Source organism: Mobula hypostoma, chromosome 2 (assembly GCF_963921235.1).
Source record: "Mobula hypostoma chromosome 2, sMobHyp1.1, whole genome shotgun sequence".
NCBI lineage: Eukaryota > Metazoa > Chordata > Chondrichthyes > Myliobatiformes > Myliobatidae > Mobula > Mobula hypostoma.
Window position 1 is genome coordinate 162,781,022 of NC_086098.1, and position 22,634 is coordinate 162,803,655.

At 44.0% G+C, this 22,634-nt stretch overlaps 2 protein-coding genes across 5 annotated transcripts in view; both read right to left on the minus strand.

The window, feature by feature from the left end:
• The window catches only part of rbl1 (retinoblastoma-like 1 (p107)), a 129,112-nt gene extending 120,330 nt beyond the window's left edge, over nt 1-8,782 (minus strand). Inside the window, exon 1 of the mRNA XM_063040966.1 lies at nt 8,355-8,782. Coding sequence (XP_062897036.1) covers nt 8,355-8,489 — 135 coding nt within the window. The 5' untranslated portion in view covers nt 8,490-8,782. The remainder of the gene's footprint in view (nt 1-8,354) is intronic.
• Nucleotides 8,783-10,054: 1,272 nt separating this feature from the next.
• Nucleotides 10,055-22,634, minus strand: part of chd6 (chromodomain helicase DNA binding protein 6) — a 370,255-nt gene continuing 357,675 nt past the window's right edge. For all 4 annotated transcript variants that reach the window (XM_063040969.1, XM_063040970.1, XM_063040967.1 and 1 more), the window contains 2 exons: nt 22,191-22,295; nt 10,055-20,968 (listed from right to left, as the gene is read on the minus strand). In XM_063040969.1, the coding sequence (XP_062897039.1) occupies nt 20,078-20,968; nt 22,191-22,295 (996 nt within the window). In that variant the 3' untranslated portion in view covers nt 10,055-20,077. The remainder of the gene's footprint in view (nt 20,969-22,190; nt 22,296-22,634) is intronic.

Here is a 22,634-nt window from a genome sequence, read left to right on the forward strand (position 1 = left end):
CAAATATTCAGGGGATATTGGATCGGGACTACAAAGCGCCGTGAGAGCTGAATTCTGAAGGAAAGCAGTTTTTTTTTAAAAACTTCTTTGAGTGCAAGGAGGACGAGACTGCGCAGGTGCGTGATGTCAACAGGACAGCGCGGAGAGTTTAAAAAGGAGACCACCCTATACAGTGGGCAGCGGAGTGAGCGGTAGCAGAGTGTAGGGCTTTGGCTTCAACGGTAAACGGGAAGAGGCGAGAGCGAAGCACCAATTCTTTTTTTTTCTCCCCCCCCCCCACCCCTTTCGCAAATTGGCCCAGACAGACAGGAACAGCTGGGCTCTCACAGCTAACGGTTTAAAAAGTTCGTCTGTTTGGCGAGGTAAGTGGGTGAGTAGACTTATTTTTCCTGGTTCATTCCTGTAGAATTAGATAGCATGCCTGCTGGGTTAGTGCTTTGTTCAGGGTGTCAGATGTGGGAATCCTGGGAGACCTTCAGTCTCGCTGATGGCCACATCTGTGCCAGGTGCACCGAGATGCAGCTCCTCAGAGACCATGTTAGGAATCTGGAGCTGCAGCTTGATGACCTACTGCTTATCAGGGAAAGTGAGGAGGTGAGACAGGAGCTCCAGGGAGGTAGTCATCCCTAGGCTACAGGGGTCAGAAAACTGGGTCACTGTCAAGAGAGGGAAGGGAAATGCCTGGATAGTGGAGAACACACCTGTGGCTGTCCCCCTCAGCAACAAATATCTGGTTCTGGATGCTGCTGAGGGGGATAACCTAACAGGGGACGCCCACGGTGACCGGGTCTCTGGCACTCAGCCTGGCGCTGTTGTGCAGGAGAGAAGGAGCGAGAAGAGGAATGTGGTAGTCGTAGGGGATTCCATAGTCAGGGGAACAGACAGGAGATTCTGTGAGCCTGACAGAGATACCCGCATGGTGTGTTGCCTCCCAGGTGCCAGGGTACGGGATGTCTTGGATCGGGTCCTGAATATTCTGAAGGGGGAGGGTGAGCAGCCAGTTGTCTTCATACATGTTGGTACCAATGACATTGATAGGACAAAGGAGGAGGTCCTGAAGAGAGATTTCCGGGAGTTAGGAAGGAAGCTGAGAAGCAGGACCTCCAGGGTAGTAATCTCGGGATTGCTACCTGTGCCACGTGCTAGTGAGGGCAAGAATAGTAGGATCAGGCAGATGAATGCGTTGCTGAGAGACTGGTGTAGGGGGCAGGGCTTCAGATTCTTGGATAATTGGGATCTCTTCTGGGGGAAGAATGACCTTTTCAAAAAGGACAGGTTACACCCGAACCCGAAGGGGACCAATATGCTGGCAGGAAAGTTTAATAGAGCTGTTAGGGAGGGTTTAAACTAATTTGGCAGGGGGATGGGAACCGGAATGACAGAGCGGAGGAAGAGGAAAACAGAAATAAATCTGAGATAGTGAGCAGTAAAGATGTCAGGAAAGACAGGCAGGTGGTGGGGCAAATTTGTAGCCATTAGGATGAGTTGCAGTGCAATAAAGTTGCAGTGAAATCAAAGCCAAAAGTACCAAATACTGGTCTTAAGGTGTTATACTTAAATGCACGCAGCATAAGGAATAGGGTGGATGATCTTGTCATACAGCTACAGATTGGCAGGTATGATATTGTGGCCATCACTGAGACATGGCTAAAGGATGCATGTCTCTGGGAGCTGAACGTCCAAGGATACACGGTGTATCGGAAGGATAGGAAGGTACGCGGAGGAGGAGGCGTGGCTTTATTGGTAAGAAATGATATTAAATCATTGGAAAGAAATAATATAGGATCAGAAGGTGCAGAATCTTTATGGGTTGAGCTTAGAAATTGCAGGGGTAAAAGGACCCTGATGGCAGTTATTTATAGGCCTCCAAACAGCTGCAGGGATGTGGACTACAAATTACAACAGGAAATAGAAAAGACTTGTCAGAAGGGCAGTGTTATGATAATTGTGTTTAACACGCAAGTGGATTGGGAAAATCAGGTCGGCACTGGATCTCAAGGGAGAGAATTTGTAGAAGGTCTGTGAGATGGATTTTTAGAACAGCTTGTTGAGCCCACTAGGGGATCGGCCGTACTGGATTGGGTATTGTGTAATGCAGCGGTCCCCAACCACCGGGCCACGGACCGGTACCGGGCCGCGAGGAAACGATATGATTTGGCGATATGAGTCAGCTGCACCTTTTTTCATTTCCTGTCACGGCCACTGTTGAGCCATTATGCATGCGAGGTCATGACCTGCACGTCATCCGTGTCAGCACGGGAAGATCAACTCCTCGAACTGGCAAATGACGGAGGGCTGAAAAGTATGTTTGACATAACATCTCTGTTGGCATTCTGGATCAAAGTCAAGGCTAAATATCCCGAGATAGTCACGAAAGCACTGAAAACGTTGCTTCCATTTCCAACATTTTTCTGTGAAGCGGAGTTTTCTGCAATGCATGCAACAAAAACTAAATTGCCGAATAGACTGGACATAAGGAACCCCATTCGAGTATCGCTGTCTCCCATCACCCCTCGATGGCACCATCTCGTTGCAGGGAAACAAGCCCAGGTCTCCCACTGATTCAGCGATATTGGTGTGTTGCAATGATTTTATATGTTCATACGAAGAAAATATGTGCTGTGTGTTTAATATCCAAACGTTACTTAAAATGTTATGATGCTATTGACTTACTTATATAACCATATAACAATTACAGCACAGAAACAGGCCATCTCTGCCCTTCTAGTCCGTGCCAAACGCTACTCTCACCTAGTCCCACCGACCTGAACTCAGCCCATAACCCTCCATTCCTTTTCTGTCCATATACCTATCCAATTTTTCTTTAAATGATAACATTGAACCTGCCTCAACCATTTCTACTGGAAGTTCGTTCAACACTTCAAGCTCCCCTGTCCTCCCCTGATAATTGAAATCACTATATTCATGCGAGGAAACTATGCGGTGTGTGGTTAATATTAAATTCGTTAGATAAACCCTTTTAAAAACGAAATTGAGTGTATTAGCCTCTTATCACCTATATGCTGGTTGTGATTACCCCCCCTCCCCGCCCACCGAACAGAATTGCCAAGAAGGATTTGCAGGGAAGAAAAATCGGGAGGTCACGACGCACATGCGCACTGGTGCCCGCGCAAGGCTTTATGGTCATTGTAGTCTTTCTCCGGGTAAACACAACGTATTTGACTGCTACTCTTGTCCGTTGGCAACCCTACTCCCCGCCCCCCCCCCCCACTGGGTCAGCTGGTCCACAGTGCAGAAAAGGTTGGGGACCCCTGGTGTAATGAACTGGAGGTGATTAGAGAGATTGAGGTGAAGGAACCCATGGGAGGCACTGCTCATAACATGATTGAGTTCACTGTGAAATCTGAAAATGAGAAGCCGAAATCTGATGTGTCGGTATTTCAGTGGAGTAAAGGAAACTACAGTGGCATGAGAGAGGAACTGGCCAAAGTTGACTGGAAAGGGACACTGGCAGGAAGGACGGCAGAGCAGCTGTGGCTGGAGTTTATGCGAAAAATGAGGAATGTGCAAGACAGGTATATTCCAAAAAAGAAGAAATTTTCGAGAGGAAAAAGGATGCAACCGTGGTTGACAAGAGAAGTCAAAGCCAAAGTTAAAGCAAAGGAGAGGGCATACAAGCAAGCAAAAATTAGTGGGAAGACAGAGGATTGGGAAATTTTTAAAACCTTACAAAAGGAAACTAAGAAGGTCGTTAAGAGGGAAAAGATGAACTATGAAAGGAAGCTAGCAAATAATATCAAAGAGGATACTAAAAGCTTTTTCAAGTATATAAAGAGTAAAAGACAGGTGAGAGTAGATATAGGACCGATAGAAAATGATGCTGGAGAAATTGTAATGGGAGATAAGGAGATGGCAGAGGAACTGAACGAGTATTTTGCATCAGTCTTCACTGAGGAAGACATTAGCAGTATACCGGACACTCAAGGGTGGCAGGGAAGAGAAGTGTGCGCAGTTATAATTACGACAGAGAAAGTACTCAGGAAGCTGAATAGTCTAAAGGTAGATAAATCTCCAGGACCAGATGGAATGCACCGTGTTCTGAAGGAAGTAGCTGTGGAGATTGCGGAGGCATTAGCGAAGATCTTTCAAAAGTCGATAGATTCTGGCATGGTTCCGGAGGACTGGAAGATTGCAAATGTCACTCTGCTACTTAAGAAGGGGGCAAGGAAGCAAAAAGGAAATTATAGACCTGTGAGCTTGACATCGGTGGTTGGGAAGTTGTTGGAGTCGATTGTCAAGGCTGAGGTTACAGAGTACCTGGAGGCATATGACAAGATAGGCAGAACTCAGCATGGATTCCTAAAAGGAAAATCCTGCCTGACAAACCTATTACAATTTTTTGAGGAAATTACCAGTAGGCTAGACAAGGGAAATGCAGTGGATGTTGTACATTTGGATTTTCAGAAGGCCTTTAACAAGGTGCCACACATGAGGCTACTTAACAAGATAAGAGCCCATGGAATTACGGGAAAGTTACATACATGGATAGAGCATTGGCTGATTGGCAGGAAACAGAGAGTGGGAATAAAAGGATCCTATTCTGGTTGGCTGCCGGTTACCAGTGGCGTTCCACAGGGGTCCGTGTTGGGGCCGCTTCTTTTTACATTGTACATCAACGATTTGGATTATGGAATAGATGGCTTTGTGGCTAAGTTTGCGGACGATACAAAGATAGGTAGAGGGGCCGGTAGTGCTGAGGAAACAGAGTCTGCAGAGAGACTTGGATAGATTGGAAGAATGGGCAAAGAAGTGGCAAATGAAGTACAATGTTGGAAAGTGTATGGTTATGCACTTTGGCAGAAGTAATAAACGGGCAGACTATTATTTAAATGGGGAAAGAATTCAAAGTTCTGAGATGCAACGGGACTTGGGAGTCCTCGTATAGGATACCCTTAAAGTTAACCTCCAGGTTGAGTCGGTAGTGAAGAAGGCAAATGCAATGTTGGCATTCATTTCTAGAGGAATAGAGTACAGGATCAGGGATGTGATGTTGAGGCTCTATAAGGTGCTGGTGAGACCTCACGGAGTACCGTGGGCAGTTTTGGTCCCCCTATTTAAGAAAGGATGTGCTGACGTTGGAGAGGTTACAGAGAAGATTCACTAGAATGATTCCGGAATGAGAGGGTTAACATATGAGGAATGTTTGTCCGCTCTTGGACTGTATTCCTTGGAGTTTAGAAGAATGAGGGGAGACCTTATAGAAATATTTCGAATGTTGAAAGGCATGGACAGAGTGGACATGGCAAAGTTGCTTCCCATGATGGGGGAGTCTAGTACGAGAGGGCATGACTTAAGGATTGAAGGGCGCCCATTCAGAACAGAGATGCGAAGAAATTTTTTTAGTCAGAGGGTGGTGAATCTATGGAATTTGTTGCAACCGGCAGCAGTGGAGGCCAAGTCATTGGGTGTATTTAAGGCAGAGATTGATAGGTATCTGAGTAGCCAGGGCATTAAAGGTTATGGTGAGAAGGCGGGGGAGTGGGACTAAATGGGAGAATGGATCAGCTCATGATAAAATGGCGGAGCAGACTCGTTGGGCCGAATGGCTGACTTCTGCTCCTTTGTCTTATGGTCTTATGATATTTCCCTGGGGTTCTGCATAGGTACGTTCCAATGAGACAGGGAAAGGATGGTAGGGTACAGGAACTGTGGCATACAAAGACTGTTGAAAATCTAGTCAAGAACAAAAGCTTACGAAAGGTTCAAAAAACTAGGTAATAATAGAGATCTAGAAGATTATAAGGCTAGCAGGAAGGAGCTTAAGAATGAAATTAGGAGAGCCAGAAAAGGCTTTGTCAACAGCAGGTCGTGCCTTACGAGCCTGATTGAATTTTTTGAGAATGTGACTAAACACATTGATGAAGGTAGAGCAGTAGATGTATATGGATTTCAGCAAGGCATTTGACAAGGTACCCCATGCGAGGCTTATTGAGAAAGTAATGAGGCATGGCATCCAAGGGGACCTTGCTTCGTGAATCCAGAATTGGATTGCCCACAGAATGCAAAGAGTGATTGTAAATGGGTCATGTTCTGCATGGAGGCCGGTGACTAGTGATGTGTCTCAGGGATCTGTTCTGGGACCCTTACTCTTCGTGATTTTTTATAAATGACCTGGCTGAGGAAGTGGAGGGATGGGTTAGTAAGTTTACTGATGACACAAAGGTTGGGGGGTGTTGTGGATAACGTGGAGGGCTATCAGAGGTTATAGTGGGACATCGATAGGATGCAAAACTGGGCTGAGAAGTGGCAGATGATGTTCAAGCCAGATAAGTGTGAGGTGGTTCATTTTAGTAGGTCAAATACGATGACAGAATATAGCATTAATGGTAAGACTCATGGCAGTGTGGAGGATCAGAGGGATCTTGGGGTCCAAGTCCATAGGACACTCAAAGCTGCTGCGCAGGTTGACTCTGTGGTTAAGAAGGCATACGGTGCATTAGACTTCATCAGCTGTGGGATTGAGTTTAAGAGCCAAGAGGTAATGCTGCAGATATATAGGAACCTGCCCCTGGTCAAACTCCACTTGGAGTACTGTGCTAAGTTCTGGTCACCTCACTACAGGAAGGATCTGGAAACCATAGAAAGGGTGCAGAGATTTACAAGGATGTTGCCTGCTTTGGGGAGTATGCTTTATGAAATAGGTTGAGTGAATTCCGCCTTTCTTCCTTGGAGCAACGGAGGATGAGAGTTGACCTGATAGAGGTGTACACTAGGATGAGAGGCATTGATTGTGTGGATAATCAGAGGCTTTTTCCCAGGGCTGAACTGGCTAACACGAGAGGGCACAGTTTTAAGGTGCTTGGAAGTAGGTACAGAGGAGATGTCAGGGGAAGCATTTTTTTAAAACGCAGAGAATGGTGAGAGTGTGGAATGGGCTGCCGGCGACAGTGGTGGAGACAGAAATGATAGCAGTGGTGCAGTGCTAGTCAGCGCGCACCTGGCACATTTTTAAGAAAAACACCGAAATAAACAAGCTAATTAATTAGGTGCCACCCAGGGTGATTTGAATATCTCAGAATCTGCTGATCTCCTGGGATATTTACGCACAACAGACTCTGGAGTTTACAAAGAATATTGCCAAAAACAAAAAAACAATCCAGCCAGTGGATTTAACAAGATGTTTTCCTTCACAGGACAGCCACTGGCTGGATGTTTCTGGCACCATCTTAAAGATGTGCCGGACGCGCTCCAGCTAGCACTGCACCACTGAACAACAGGGTCTTTTAAGAGACTCCTGGATAGGTAAATGGAGCTTAGAAAAATAGAGGGCTATGGGTAACCTTAGGTAATTTCTAAGGTAAGGACATATTCGACACAGCTTTGTGGGCTAAAAGGCCAGTATTGTTCTGTAGGTTTTCTAAGTTTCCAAATTCAGATACCTTACATTTTGCTCATCATCTGGGACAATAATATAAATTGTAAATCATTTGAGACTCAAGGCTGCAGGAGCCCCATCAAATGGAAAGGGAAAACAGAAGGCGAATACAGTGTTTCCAAATCGTTGGCGAGCAGATTATTGGTGTGTTCCTGTTGTAGGGAAAGGTCTGGAATCAAACTGGTATTAGGGACGCTAGAGATGCTGCCTGGCCTGCTGCGTTCACCAGCAACTTTGATGTGTGGTATTAGGGACATTCTTCCCACAGCTTGCTTGTTTAAATATCTTCAACATTGTGACTGCATTTAGTTATACAACACTACTCTGACAGCGAATTCCAGATATCCTCTATAATAAATTAAAACTTTTCCCTGAAAATTCCTTTAAAACACCTGTTACCTTTTTGTTTTTGATCCCGAGCCATCTGTTGTAAACTTAAAATTAGACAGTGAAGAAATTTGTTTAATACCAAGTCATTAACCAGGTTAACAACATTCTTGTCTCAATCGTTGATGCAGATGACAAATAGTGGACCCTGGTGTAAGGACACCTCTTTAGCCTGAACAAGGACAGGGTCAGGACTGGGACGAGTCCACTACCCCGCCCAGAGAAGGGCCAGGGAAGTCGGATGGGACCCCACCCCCCTCACGGACACCAGGTACCCCTTATCTAGGCCGTGGATAGGCATAGGACATTGGAAAACCCCGGTACTTCATCGTGGGGGACCCAGATTCCCCACTCCATTCAGGGGAACTAGGGATGGGACTGCACCCCGCCCACCTCACAGAAACCTCCTTCCCGTCGCCTCAGGACCCCACCAAAAGGGAATTCGGCTCTCTCCACAGGGACCTCCGGGACCGCCCACCCCTCAGCCCCAGGACAGGGGGCTAGACCAGCATCCCCCTCCACTAGGTCTGCTGAAGGTGACAGGGACGGGATCCCTCCCGACACTCCTTACCTCCAGGGTGTAGGTGCTTCCGATCCGTTGGAAACTGCCCCAAGCCTCGGCGGCCGTCTCTCGGTCCAAGTTCAGGTCCTGACACAGTCTGTCAAAGCAGTCGCTCGCTTGCCGCTGCTCCTCGCCGTTCGGCATCGCTCCGACACGGGTAAACTCGTCGCCCGCCTACCAGACCTACGTCGAAATTTCGCCCGATTTACGCCTGGTTTTCGCCCGTTTAAATCCCTAAGCGGCCAGCGATCCCAGGCTGCCCCGCGCGTCAGTGGCGCCAAAACCGCCTCACCCTCCCCTCCACGACGGAGCACCTTCCACCCCCATACTTCGCCCTCAGACCCTCACATCCCACAGTAGTTTCCTTCGAGGTCAAGTTTAATTGGATTCATCACGACGTTTAGTCGTCACGATCTCTGACTGAATCCGAAAGAGATATGGAGAGGGTGGGGGCGGCGGCAGAGCGTGAATTCGGCGGTAGGTGCGGCTTTCCGGACTACTTTTCGGCAGGGAATGCTGGGATGTGTAGTTAGCTTCCCCGAGGTGCGGGCAGGGAGGAAGGTTGAAGATTCGGGCGAAGTTTGGGAGGGGGGAGAGAAAGAGTTGTAGGGAAAATAACGGAGGGCAGGGAGGGGTAATGAGGGATTGGGGGCGGGTAGTGGGGAAAATGAGGTGTCAGAGAGTGGGGTAGTGAGTGATTGGTGGGATAGAGGCGAGAATACTCTGAACATAGTGATGGCAGTGTAGGTTGCGCAAAAGGGTGAGAGGTGTTTTGTGGATAGATTGGTACGATTGTTGGGCTGGGTTATCCGATCACTTGCTGGTGTTAGTGGTGTGACACAAACTCTGCCTGAGACAGAGACAAACAGCCCCAGATCCTCTCAGAATCTGGAAAAGAGTGAGGGGGAAAAAAAGTAGGCACTCATAAGTAGAGCCTGAGACCCAATGATTGTAAAATGCCAACTAGAAAAGTGAAGAATAACTTTTAAAATAAAAAAAATCTGTGAATGATAAGTGGATCAATTCAGAGGGAGGATGGAAACACTGGGTTTCAATTATCGAGGAATATGCAAGAAATAAGGGAGGTGGAGACCATGATCTCAGTGAATGGCAGAATGGATTCAAGGGGTTAAATGGCAATTCCCATTTAAATGAAATCACAGCACCTATTACTTAGTATACTGATCACATACATAGATTGTGACACTCAAGTTTGAAAGAGGCCATAGGTTTGAGGTGACAGGACAGCGTTTCAAAGGGAATTTGAGGGAAGCCTTTGGGTAGAGTCTATATTTCCTGCGTAAGTTGGTATATCTTATAGTGAAGTGTTTTCATCCAGGTGCCTTGCTCAGATGATAAAGCACAAGTATCTGGGACAGGAATATTCCATTTTTGAGCATTTGTATTCCAGGCCAGGCAGTACTAACTAGGTACGTCATCATGGAGACAAAAATGCTCAATACTCATGTTAGAACTATAATTTCACCATATTCAGGACTACAGCCCTTCTCCCCTCAGTCCCTCAACTGTTCTGTACCAATGAACAGAAGAACATTACGTAATAAAGACTAAGCTGTCACTGCTGCAGAGACAAACACAAACAACTTCTGTACCCATTATGTGTCAGCCTGAAAGAAACACCCAAAGCTTAGTCTTCAAACATTCAGGAAACTCTCACATGAGCCAATACCAACACTACTCTATACCAGGATGTTAACATTTTATTGAGGCTTTCAACAAGTCAGGTACAGGATTAGGATACAAGAGCAATCATATCAGTAGAACTGGGGATACTGTTACAAAATAAATGAGGTATTCAGTACTTCAGCGTAGTATTGCAACTAAATTTGAAAACAATGTATTCTAAGGCTTAATGTTAAGAACAGGAAAGTGGTAAACGATCGAAGAGCAGAGAGAATCCCAAGCCATGATGCCTTTAGTGGAGACAAGGGCAACCACAATTAGAATAAGCCTTGGTTGCCATACATATTCTTCACACCCAATGCCTAGATGCTCCTACATTTGGAAGCCAGCTCCAACTGGTGACCTAGGTCCATTGGGGAGAGGGTGTGGAATGGGGAAAGAGATCTCTCGTGCTTGGTAGGACTTAGAAACTATTCAATCACAAGAGTATAAAGCAAAATAAGTCATAATTTGTCTGACAACTGTCACAGTAATCTGCTACCTGATTCTCTTCTTTTTGAGAATTTCTTGCCATACAGCTGTCATGCCAGAACAGTGGTGCTGGCCACAGGCTTGACCATGAACCTTAACCAACTACAACCACCAGAGATAACCCGACAGGACAAGCAAACTCTAGAATACTCATCCCCCATTCTCTCCAGGCAGTTAGTACTTTCAGGCTATCTAAATTATTGATTTAGGAGAACAGATAAAATATTTTCTTAGTTAATAGGGACAGATTCAGCTGATCACGCCTGGAAGGGGAAGCTGAGCTTGATGAATCTGAAAACAGTCTTGTACCCATCAGACAACGGAGGCACACGTTTTGAGGATTGTAACAATATGATCTTTAGAATAGCTGTACAGCAGACAGCATATAGTAATAATTCAGAAATTAAGACATCTAAAATATAAAAGGTATCAACTTCCATTTATCTTTTCTTTTATTGATAGTTAAATTTTATTCTGTTTCCAACACAATGGAAACAACAGTGGAAACAAAAATTTAATAAACACAGTGCTTGAATCATCACTGAACAGTTTATACCTAATGCCAGGCTACTGGAATTGCTCAACTGAAAAAAAAACAACCTTCAGGGCTGATTGGAATATTCCAAAGTCAAACTACACTATCACGAAGCAAGTTCTGCAGGACCCAATTAGCACTCATGGGTAAGTGATGTCTGTTTCACACCTCAAGGTCTAAACAACTTTTGGAATGGAATGATAGAGAAGACACGCCACACTTCATAGAAACCAACATGTGGAAGAGAGTGTTGTGTGACAAACTCCAAAGCTACTACCAGCCTTTGGTTGATGGACACCAGCTCAGCTGTAAGTGTAAACACAGCATGATGGAGTGTAAACCAGTGTGATGGAGATGTGAAACAGGTAGAGTCAGTAAGATGCATCAGTTAGGTCATTTCCATTGTGATGTTTTCTCTATTGCCAGTTTAACATGCAATAATTTCAAAAGGGTTGAAGGTTTATCTTCCAGCTTCACTTGAAACGTTTGACTCATTTCCCACCCCTCCTCCAAAACCAATAAGCAAACTGCAGATACAGTTAGAAATTAACTCTAGCTCTTCCAGCTATTTCTGGGTCTAGTTAGCACAAGGTAACAAGAACACACATACCTTTCATGAACACTGAAACATTGAAAATCGTTGATTTAAGTGGGGCGGTCTACAAGAAGACATTTTTCAGTGCTGCCATCTGATCCAAACAAAATCAGTACATCAAACTAAAAACATTTCTCAAAGGGAAACTGTGTGGAACCAGTGACCAGCATATAGTCTGTACACCCATATATAAATTACACAAAAAGAATACCTATAAAAAAAGTAAAACTCAACAAATTAATTGGATAAATAGAAGAAACTACACACAGTCTAGTTTCACTTTCCACTGCCATTGTGTAACAGAGTGTCTAAGCAGTTCTAAAGTTTTTTTTAAATTTTTCTTTTTACTCATTATTCTACAGTGGCCTCATTACAAAACAAAGCCTGCTGAAATGAACAGAGGAACAGAAATATACTTCACAAATTCTTTATACAACACATAACAGTTCTCTAATTTATTGCTATAATTTTCTAGAGTCCCTCTGCATTTTAAATAAAGAATGTCAAGTATATTTTTATATTTACAGAAGGTCTGGCCTTGTGATATGTAGCCCACTCCCCTTCCCAATCTCAATTTGTGCTCGTTTTCCGATAATATACAACTTGCCTTGTGATATAAATGCAGCTTGTTTCAAACACAGCTTTTAAACCACTGCAGTTCATTCACCTTGGTCTTTTTCTGCTAACTGACATGTCCCATCCACACAATCCCTTCACAGGTACCTAGTTACTGGTTTCATCAGCATTTGGTTAATTTACCAGAAAGAGCAAAAACAAAATGATGAACTGAAGCCACCTTTCTATAATGTGCTCTTTAGACAGGGATCCAGACCCATAAAATTAAACTTTGTGAGATTACTTTGTAGAGTTCAAGTAAAAGGATACGTCCCAACCAGATCTGACTCAAAGTAGCTCCCTAGTGCGCATTCTGCATCAAATTCTCATTTAAAAAAAATTTTTTTAAACACATTATTACATAGATACTATAGGGCTTATCTGCAAACAGGAATGGTTTCAAAAGTTTTCACCTTTTTTCCTCTTTGCCAAGCTTTTAGTGTTAAAAATCTTGTAGCACGAAATGGCAAGTCTGCACAGTAAGAGCTATCATGTTATAAAAAGACACTCCCATTTATTGGTTTGCTCAAGCCATACGGACTCTCCTCCGAAGCAATATGAAAAATATTTATGTCCTAACATAATGTCCAAATGTTACTTGGAATAGATTTGTGCCATTTTTTGTACCCAATAAAAGAATGATGGAGAGTAAAATAATAATGAAAGATGGGAGGGCCACTCCAAGAAGTGTTGCATTTTGCTCCAGTAACTGCCCATCAATCCTTGTAACAATTTGTGGCAGTTGGTTATCTGGTCTGCCACCTGCGATTTTCACTGATAATTCAAAGCAATGTCCACTGAGGTCTGCCTTTGCCTGTCTTTCCCAAAGCATCTATGAATCTGCATTACCACTGAAGAACGCTAATAGTTACTGTGGTGGCTGACAAGAAGAACTTGGGGCTCGGAGTTGTGTCATCTATACTTTCTCAAATCCAGAGCAAAAGCAAATTGCTGGAAAAACTCAGCAGGTCATGCAGCACCTGAAGTAAGGCCGCAACACAAAACACATACCCATCCTTTGCTTCTACAGAGGTTGCTTGACCCACTGTAGTCTGTGTCTCCATTTGACAAATTTAGGACTGATACCAGTACAAGCAGATCAAAATTAACTCAAGGAATTGGACAGCATTATTTACAAAATGTTGAACAATCTTCCCTTAAGATTGACTATTGTTGCAAAGTTCAGGTGGAAAACCAAACCTTACTACTAGTCATATTCAAACAAAGGACCAAAGATTCCTTTAAAATTCAGTGGATCCACTTTTACATTTAAGCAAAAAATACTCAGTGAGGAAAAGACTTTGCTCAAATGAAAGATGGAAACCTAACAGAAGAAAGAAACATATAGAAAAGGGTGTAGAAAAAGAATAAAGACGTTCTTTTGAATTTTTGAGATTTGTGAAAACGAATATGGGCTAGCTAGAAACCAGATTCTGCAGATGCTGGAAATCCAGAGCAACACGCACAAAATGCTGAGGAATTCAGCAGGCCCGGCAGCATCTATAAGAGGGAAATAAATAAATGGTAAACATTTTGGTCTGAGACCTTACATCAGGCCCCAAAGAAGCATCTCAGCCCAAAGCATCAGCTGTTTCTACCCCTCTATAGATGGTGTTGGACCTGCTGAGTTCCTCCAGCATTTTCAATGGGCTGGTTAGAATTGGCAAAAGTACAGTGGATCCTAATGAAATGGCAGGCAAGTTAATTCAGTGTTCAGGGTACTTAAGGAGGTGGCTTTAGAAATCGTGGGCGCATTGGTAATCATTTTCCAATGTTCTATAGATTCAGGATCAGTTCCTGTGGATTGGAGGGTGGCTAATGTTGTCCCTCTCTTCAAGAAGGGAGGAAGAGAGAAAACAGGGAATTATAGACCGGTTAGCCTGACGTTAGTGGTGGGAAGGATGCTGGAGTCAATTATAAAAGGTGAAATTACGACACATCTGGATAGCAGTAACAGGATCGGTCCGAGTCAGCATGGATTTACGAAGGGGAAATCGTGCTTGACTAATCTTCTGGAATTTTTTGAGGATGTAACTATGAAAATGGACAAGGGGAGAGCCAGTGGATGTAGTGTGCCTGGACTTTCAGAAAGCCTTTGATAAAGTCCCACATAGGAGATTAGTGGGCAAAATTAGGGCACATGGTATTGGGGGCAGAGTACTGACATGGATTGAAAATTGGCTGGCTGACAGAAAACAAAGAGTAGCGATCAACGGGTCCCTTTTGGAATGGCAGGTGGTGACCAGTGGGGTACCACAGGGTTCAGTGCTGGTACTGCAGCTGTTTATAATATATATTAATGATTTAGATGAGGGAATTAAAAGTAACATTAGCAAATTTGCTGATGACACAAAGCTGGGTGGCAGTGTGAAATGTGAGGAGGATGTTATGAGAATGCAGGGTGACTTGGACAGGCTGGGTGAGTGGGCAGATGCAGTTTAATGTGGATAAATTGGAGGTTATCCACTTTGGTGGTAAGAACAGGAAGGCAGATTATTATCTAAATGGAGTCAAGTTAGGAAAAGGGGAAGTACAACGAGATGTAGGTGTTCTTGTACATCAGTCACTGAAAGCAAGCATGTAAGTACAGCAGGCAGTGAAGAAAGCTAATGGCATGCTGGTTGTCATAACAAGGGGAATTGAGTATAAGAGCAAAGAGGTCCTTCTGCAGCTGTACAGGGCACTGGTGAGACCACACCTGGAGTACTGTGTGCAGTTCTGGTCTCCAAATTTGAGGAAGGACATTCTTGCTATTGAGGGAGTGCAGTGTAGGTTCACAAGGTTAATTCCCGGGACGGCGGGACTGTCATATGTTGAATTGGAGCGACTGGGCTTGTATACTCTGGAATTTAGAAGGCTGAGAGGGGATCTTACTGAAACATATAAGATTATTAAGGGATTGGACACGCTGGAGGCGGGAAGCATGTTCCCACTGATGGGTGAGTCCAGAACCAGAGGCCACAGTTTAAGAATAAGGGGTAGGCCATTTAGAACAGAGTTGAGGAAAAACTTTTTCACCCAGAGAGTGGTGGAATGCTCTGCCCCAGAAGGCTGTGGAGGCCAAGTCTCCGGATGCTTTCGAGAAAGAGATGGATAGAGCTCTTAAAGATAGTGGAATCAAAGGTTATGGGGATAAGGCAGGAACTGGATACTGATTGTGGATGATCAGCCATGATCACAGTGAATGGCGGTGCTGGCTCGAAGGGCCGAATGGCCTACTCCTGCACCTATTGTCTATTGTTTTGTGCTCATCACTGAAAGAGGGAAAATATCAGTTGCACAGAAAATCAAAATGAAAATTTTGGGTATTTAAATATATGAATTAGACAATGGAACTTCTGTTAGACAAAGATTTGTACCCCAGAATACAATAAGAAACATGCAAGGAAAGTTCAGAATGTCAGCCTTAGTTTCTCAACGCTGCAAAGATACATGAATTATGCTTCTGGATGGAAAATTGCAAATGTGACAGTTCACTCCTGGTTGCTGGAATCTATTTGCAAACTCTGCAAGGTAGGGGTGAGATAACTGAATTGTGTAGAGTGATTTCCTCTGTTCTAGTGCCTCACTTTTTACTGGGGGAGAGAAGAGAGACAGGTTTGGGTGGTGATCAGGAAAGTGAAAAAAGGCAAAACTGAAGGCCAACATCAAGATTCATTTGAAACTATTTATTTGGAAGTCATAATGATGGAATAGCCTGATCAGGAGCTGAAGGCTGTGTGGATTAGAAAGTTTGTCCACTGTTAGCAGAGCAGTGGTGGATTCTGGCCCCAGTGGTTAGACCCAGCAACTGCTCTGTGTGCTTTCACCCTAATCCAGTGTAGTCACTGCTTAATGGTGCTAACCTGAGTTACAGAGAAGGGACTTTATTCCTTAGAGTGTGGGAGAATGAATAGGGATCTTATAGAGGTATACAAAATTATAAGGGGTAATAGTGTAAATGCATATAGACTTTCTCCCCCTCAGGTTGGGTGAGACTAGAACTAGTGGTGATAAGCTAAGGGTGAAAGGTGAATGAACCCAAGGGTGAACTTCTTCACTCAGAGGGTGGTGAGAGTGTGGAATGAGCTGCCAGTGGAAATGGTGGATATGGGTTCAAAATCGGTACATGGATGAGAAGGGTTTTGTGGGATATGGTCCAAGTGCAGTTAGATGGGACTAGGCAGAAGATCAGGTTGGCATGGGCAGGATGGACTGAAGGGCCTATTTCTGGTGCTGTGGTGCTCTATGTCTTGAATTCTTTCAGCCATCAGTAACTACCGTTGCTGTAGGTTCACCTGGGCTTAGCACACAGCTGTCTTACAAAGGCTTTTTAAATACCTCTATTGAAAGACACTAGTCCTCCATCCAATTTTTAAGTTTTTATTTAAACTTAACCTTGAAAGAGGAAGGCTCCCTGTATCCAGGACTTTACCCAAGTCCTTTTTGATTAACCTTCTTTGATGAAGATATGAAACACAAGCTGACTAGTAGACATGTCCAAACTGACTTCAAAATTGTATCAGAAGTATCTTATAAAGTCAACTAATATAAGGGGATTTGGCCTCTTCTCACAATCTTAAACACAAGAGATTCTGCAGATGCTGGAAATCCAGAGCAACGTGCAGAGAATGCCGGAGGAACTTAGCAGGGCAAGCAGCATCTATGGAAAGGAATAAACAGTTGATGTTTTGGGCCCATCATGTTTCATCCGTCCTAATGAAAGGTCTCAGCCCGAAACCTCAAATGTTAGTTGCTCTCCATAGATGCTGGATTGACCTGCCGAGTTCCTCCAGTGTTTTGTGTGCTGCTCTTTTCACAACCATCTATGTGACATCAGCCTTTCTTTGCTTGATGATTTAAACGAGGCACATTCAGCTATGGGCTCAATATGCAACAGATGGGCAGGACTGTAACAGATGCAACTGAGCTGGAGGGAGGCAATGGCTAGAGCAGCAAAATAGTGTTTAGTCACCCAATTTCTGATACCTTTAACTCTTCTATGTCAATTTTGTACAAAGCAGCATTATTTATGAAACAATTAACAAACAGATCCACATTTACCATGCTATTGTTTGTAGAATCTTTGGATTTTTTTCAGGAAGATTCAGGGTTAATTGCTGCATAATATATCACAGAGGGCAACTCTGCACAGTAAGAGACCAGCTACAGTGTACAATTTCCCAGAAGTGATTTGGATTAATATAACTGAGGGCAGATAAACATATGGGATACTGTCTCATCCAATACAGTGCATTTTTGTAAAACATCTCCAATAAAAGATTTTGGAATAGTTTTCTAACTTCAAACTGCTGAATACACCGTGCAAACATCAGACCATTTGCTTGCCTTTTAGGGTTTAAAAAAAACAAGACAGGATTTTATAGTTAGTGATTCAGAATAATTATTATATATAATAAAAACACATAGACATTCAACAGATGAATAAATAATGTAGTAACGAAATATATGACTCAACATTGGACCTCGGCACAAATCCATAAGTTATGTAAGGTTGTAACAGTAAAGAAAATGAAAATCAATGTTTTTCAAAAAAAAACTTCAATGGACAGTAAACTTTGAATACTTCAAAACTTGATATTCCCTTTGGAAATAAACCATCATCAAAAGCTTCATGTCCAAGCTCAGTCATGGAACCCAGCACCAGGACTCCTTGCCAGGTTGAACGGAGGGAGGCCAGTGGCCACCTCTTGCCTCAGTATGCTGGTATTGTCAACGCAGCAAACGGTAGGCAAAGAGGAAAGGAGTGTAATTAAAATCTCTTTCCATTCATGCTGCCACTGTAATATCACTTCATTGTAGGATATTTCTCTGTTAATCAGCCACAATTAAAACTGCATTCCAGCATCCTCGAAGCTAAATGTTGGAAGTGCAGGCTGCAGAGAACAGGGGCATTTTATCATTTAATACTAACTCAGGCTCACTGATCCTCCAAGTTAACGAAAGTCTCGCACTGCCACCCACTCTGAAACAAGAGACCAACTTGTAATGGAGTGGGTTCAGAAAGTCATCAATAAAATTGGTCTTTAGTGACCGTTCTAAAAGTTTTTCTTGTTGCTTAAAAATCAATAAAAATTCACTAACTAAAGGCTAAAAAGGCAGAACATATTTGATTATAACCAGGCTCCCTCCCCACCCTCATAAAACAACTAAAATACAAAAAAATGTGTCATACAGTAACAGAAAAACCTCATCTTCCATTCACACACCTACTCAGTATTTCATTTTTAAATTACTACAGTAGGATTCAGGATCTTGCTATGTGGAAACCAGTGTGCCAACACCTCACTACAGGGGTCAGCAATACTATCTAAAGGTGTTACATAATTTGATAAGCCAAGACTTTGAACTCCATGATGCTGTCTTGTGGATTTGGCGCAGAGTTGGAGGTGTGCACAAGGGAAGGGAGATGGAACCTGTGGCAGGGTTGGCTACTAAACACCAGCCTGCTGGCACATTGGCAGGACAAGCAGACAGAACTAATACAGATTCTGGTTGCTGACAGCACACAAAAGCAAGGCATGATGTCCGTCAGTTCCTTAGCAGGTGATCTTCAACTAGTACTAGTTACAAGCAACTATTTAAAAAGCAAAAACTGCAGATGAACTTGGAAACAGAACAAGCTGAAAATACTCATTGGATCAGGTTGCAGCTGTGGAGAAGAAGAGTGAATGATTTAGGTTGATGACTTTTCAAGAGATGTCACAGACCTAATACAATACCGTCTTACTCTCTCTCGATAGCTGCTGTCTGACCTGTAAACTTCCAGCGTTTTCTGTATTTACGAAAAGCAACTAATCTATGATTGGAGTTTCACGTCATTAATTTACCTTTATGGATCAGCACCAGTGTTTACATCTGCTTGGCTCAAAATAACCTGTTTTGTGCATCACACAGGGCTACAAACTTGCGCATCTTAGTATACACGCTGAGAATGTCAGTCATACAATGTAGCTCCCCTTGGTTTCTCACTGAGCTTTCTAACTGGTTCCTCAGTTCATAGAAAGAATAATTCTGTTCATGCTTTGTTATAAATTTTAATCTACCTTTTAAAAACTCCAATTTTCAAACTTTTCGAGGGGATTTGTCCTAAAGAAGAATCACTTTAACTCTGCATAATCTCTTCTCCCAACATTAAACGTTTTAATTGATTCCAGTGCAACAGAAAGTGGAACAGCTATTGTGTGAAGTATGCACTCCTATCAAGAGTTTACTAGAGTGCGATACAAAGCCTCAGGGCCGTGCCTAATAACAGACTCACCAACAGACTTCTGGTACTGCGTAAAGGCAGAACAAGCACAAACTCTCTCAATCTTGTTGGCCAGGGAGTTAATCTGGTAGAATCTTCTCTCCTCTCCTGTGGCCAGTGTTTTACAAAAAAAAGGGGGGGGGGTGAAATACTAACAAAACTAGAGCCTAGAGCAAGAGGCACCAAGTAACTGCTGACAATACCCTTGTGTGATAAGTCTAAGTGGTGGAGGATCGGGACATTTTTGCCTCCTTACTTCTCTCTCCTCCCATCTCCAAGGATTAGCTCACCATAATCTCTGAAGCAAGAACCAAAGCATAGCTCATGCTGTGGAGAATGCAGTCACCAACTAAAACTTACAATCAAAGCAACCTCAGAGATGTATTTTAACACAATTGCTTTAGATTCCTAAGCCCCACACAGTGTGAGTGAGGAGGGGGATTGGTGGATGGGATTGAAAGTAGTTTGGGGAGAGAACAGTTTGAGGCAGGAGGGGATCATAAACATGGTTTAAATTTTTAAATCAAGAAAATCTAAAGTTGACCTAAAAGTAAATATAAATTCTACTCGGCATTCTGAGTACCATCTACAGAGTTTTTCTCAGTCTCCTGCACAGAACTGTCCTGTACAGCAGTGGTTTCTGCCGAGTTCCTCGTGCTCTCTTCTGTGTTTGTTAGCTGTGGGCAGGGTTCAGTTCCATCACTTGCAGCCTCCTCCTTGGCTTTCTTTCTCTTCTTCTTTGGGCTTCCAGTGCTGTCTCCCTCAGTGTGTCCTGCTTGCGCAAAGCCAGGCATTGCCATGCTGACACCATGTGGAAGGAACATGGAAGGGTAAATTAATCCAGCAGGCATACTGTGCAGTAGGAATGGGTTGAAGGGCAACACATTGCTGGTGGTGACTCTGGCTTCCCCTGAGTCAGGGAAAGATGAACTAGGACCTGGTTTCTCTGCTGACAGAGAACCTTCCTCATGTTTCCTCGACTCGGCAGCACTGCCCTGCTGTTCGCTGCCTTTACTTGCTTTCGAAGAAACACTTGTGGTCAGTGTGGACGTACATGAAGTGCTGGTACCTGATACCACTGATGGGCTGTTCAATAGTCCCCCTACCCCGAACACATGGGACATTCCAGCCATCCCAGGCAGCATCATGGGCAACATGTTCAGGCTGTTCTTGCCATCCTCTCCAGAAGGGATTGCAGCAAATCCAGCTGGAAACCCCATCAGTCCGGCCAGCTGAAGGTTATGAATATTTCTGAAGTTCTGAAGGCTCACTAGATCCATCCCAGCGATAAGCCCATTCATGAACATTGGTCCCATTGCTGAGGTGGTGTCACCGACAACCCCGCCGGGTTTGACCATTTCACTCCGTGGTCTCCGCCCCCGCTTTCTGGCACCAGCCTCTTTCACCACAGGCTCAGTCAGGATACGACTGAACTTGTTCTCTGGTAGAAAGCCCTGAAGACCAAAGAAAAGAGTGATAGATGATTGCAGTAGCATCTCACAGCCCGAGGCAGTGACTCACCTCAAAGCTCTCCAAAAGCCGCACTACTAATTTATTTGACTTCCATTTGTTAGGTAATGGAATTGGAGTAAGACTGATCAGACTGGACTTATGACAGTATTGAGAGCAGTTATGCCTCTTATCTAAAAGATACGTTGACATTGGAGAGGGTCCAGAGGTTGTTCACAAGTACGATTTTGGGAATGAAAGGGTTAACATATGAGGATCGTTTGATGGCTCTGAGCCTGTACTCAGAGTTTGGAAGAATGATGGGGATCTGATTGAAACCTATCGAATATTGAAAAGCCTAGGAGTGGATGTGGAGAGGATGTTTCCTATAGTTGGTGAATCCAGGACCAGAGGGCACAGCTACAGAATAGAGGGATGTCCATTTAGAACAGAGATGAGGAGGAATTCCTTTAGCCGGAGGATGGTGAATCTGTGGAATTCATTGCCACAGACAACTGGGGAAGCCAAATCATTGGGTATATTTAAAGCAGAGGTAAAGGTGTCAAAAGTTGTGGGGAGAAGGCAGGAAAATAGGATTGAAAGGGATAATAAATCAGCTATGAAGGAATGGTGGAGCAGAGTCAATAGGCCAAATAGCCTAACTCTACTGCTATGTTTTTATGATCTTGTGGTCTTAAGACCCCGATTCCCAGGATACATTCAGTGCTCTTCCCTGCCTCCCGGAGAGGGGTCTATTCCAGTGCCCTGAACACAAAACCAATTTGAAGCGTTCTACCTGGCAACAAGAATAAAGTGAAATAGACAAGGGTGAGGATTAATGTAACTCGGTGACCGTGTTTGATACCAGGAGAATGTAAAGAGGCTACAAAGGGTTTTGACTTTGAAAATATAATGAAGAGGAATAGAAGGTCATGAACCCTGGGAGAAAAAAACAAGAAGCAAAGAAGCTTCTAAATAAAGGGAATTGAAAGATGTTGGTGTTCGGATGGACCCCAGCTTCCTTGTACATCAATAACTGAAAGTTAACCTGCGGACTCAACAGAAACGAGGAAGGCAGATGGAATGCTGGTCTTCACTGTGGTTGGCTATCAGTATGATAGATGAACTATGATAGATGGTGCTGTGATTACACAGATCCCCGGTGAAGGAACTGAGTGATCTGGAGTGAGTATGTGAAAATGGGGCTGAGGTAACAGATGAACTTACCGAGTGCTTCACAATTTCAGCCCACTCGGGCGCCACGGCGTACTCTGGGTTTGCGTCCAGCCACCTCGCCAGCTCTTTCATCAGTGGGGCCATGGCACCTCCCAGCTGAATGGGCACAAAGTAAACTAAAGCTGTGTAATGGCCTGTATTTCTACATCCCTCTGTCACACTGTGACAAGCCCTCTGTCCACACCTTCCCCCTCCCCCTATACAAACACCCTCCACTGATTCCCCCCATACTGACAATCCTCCACCACTATGACCGTGACTGACCCTCCCCACCCACAAACACTCCCCAATATAACTGAACCCCACCCTCTCCTCCCTTACACAAACACTCCCGACTGTGACTGAACCCCCAACTACTCCCCCTATACACACACAAACACTCCCCACTTGACTGAACCCCCACCTACTCCTACACAAACACTTCCCAATATAACT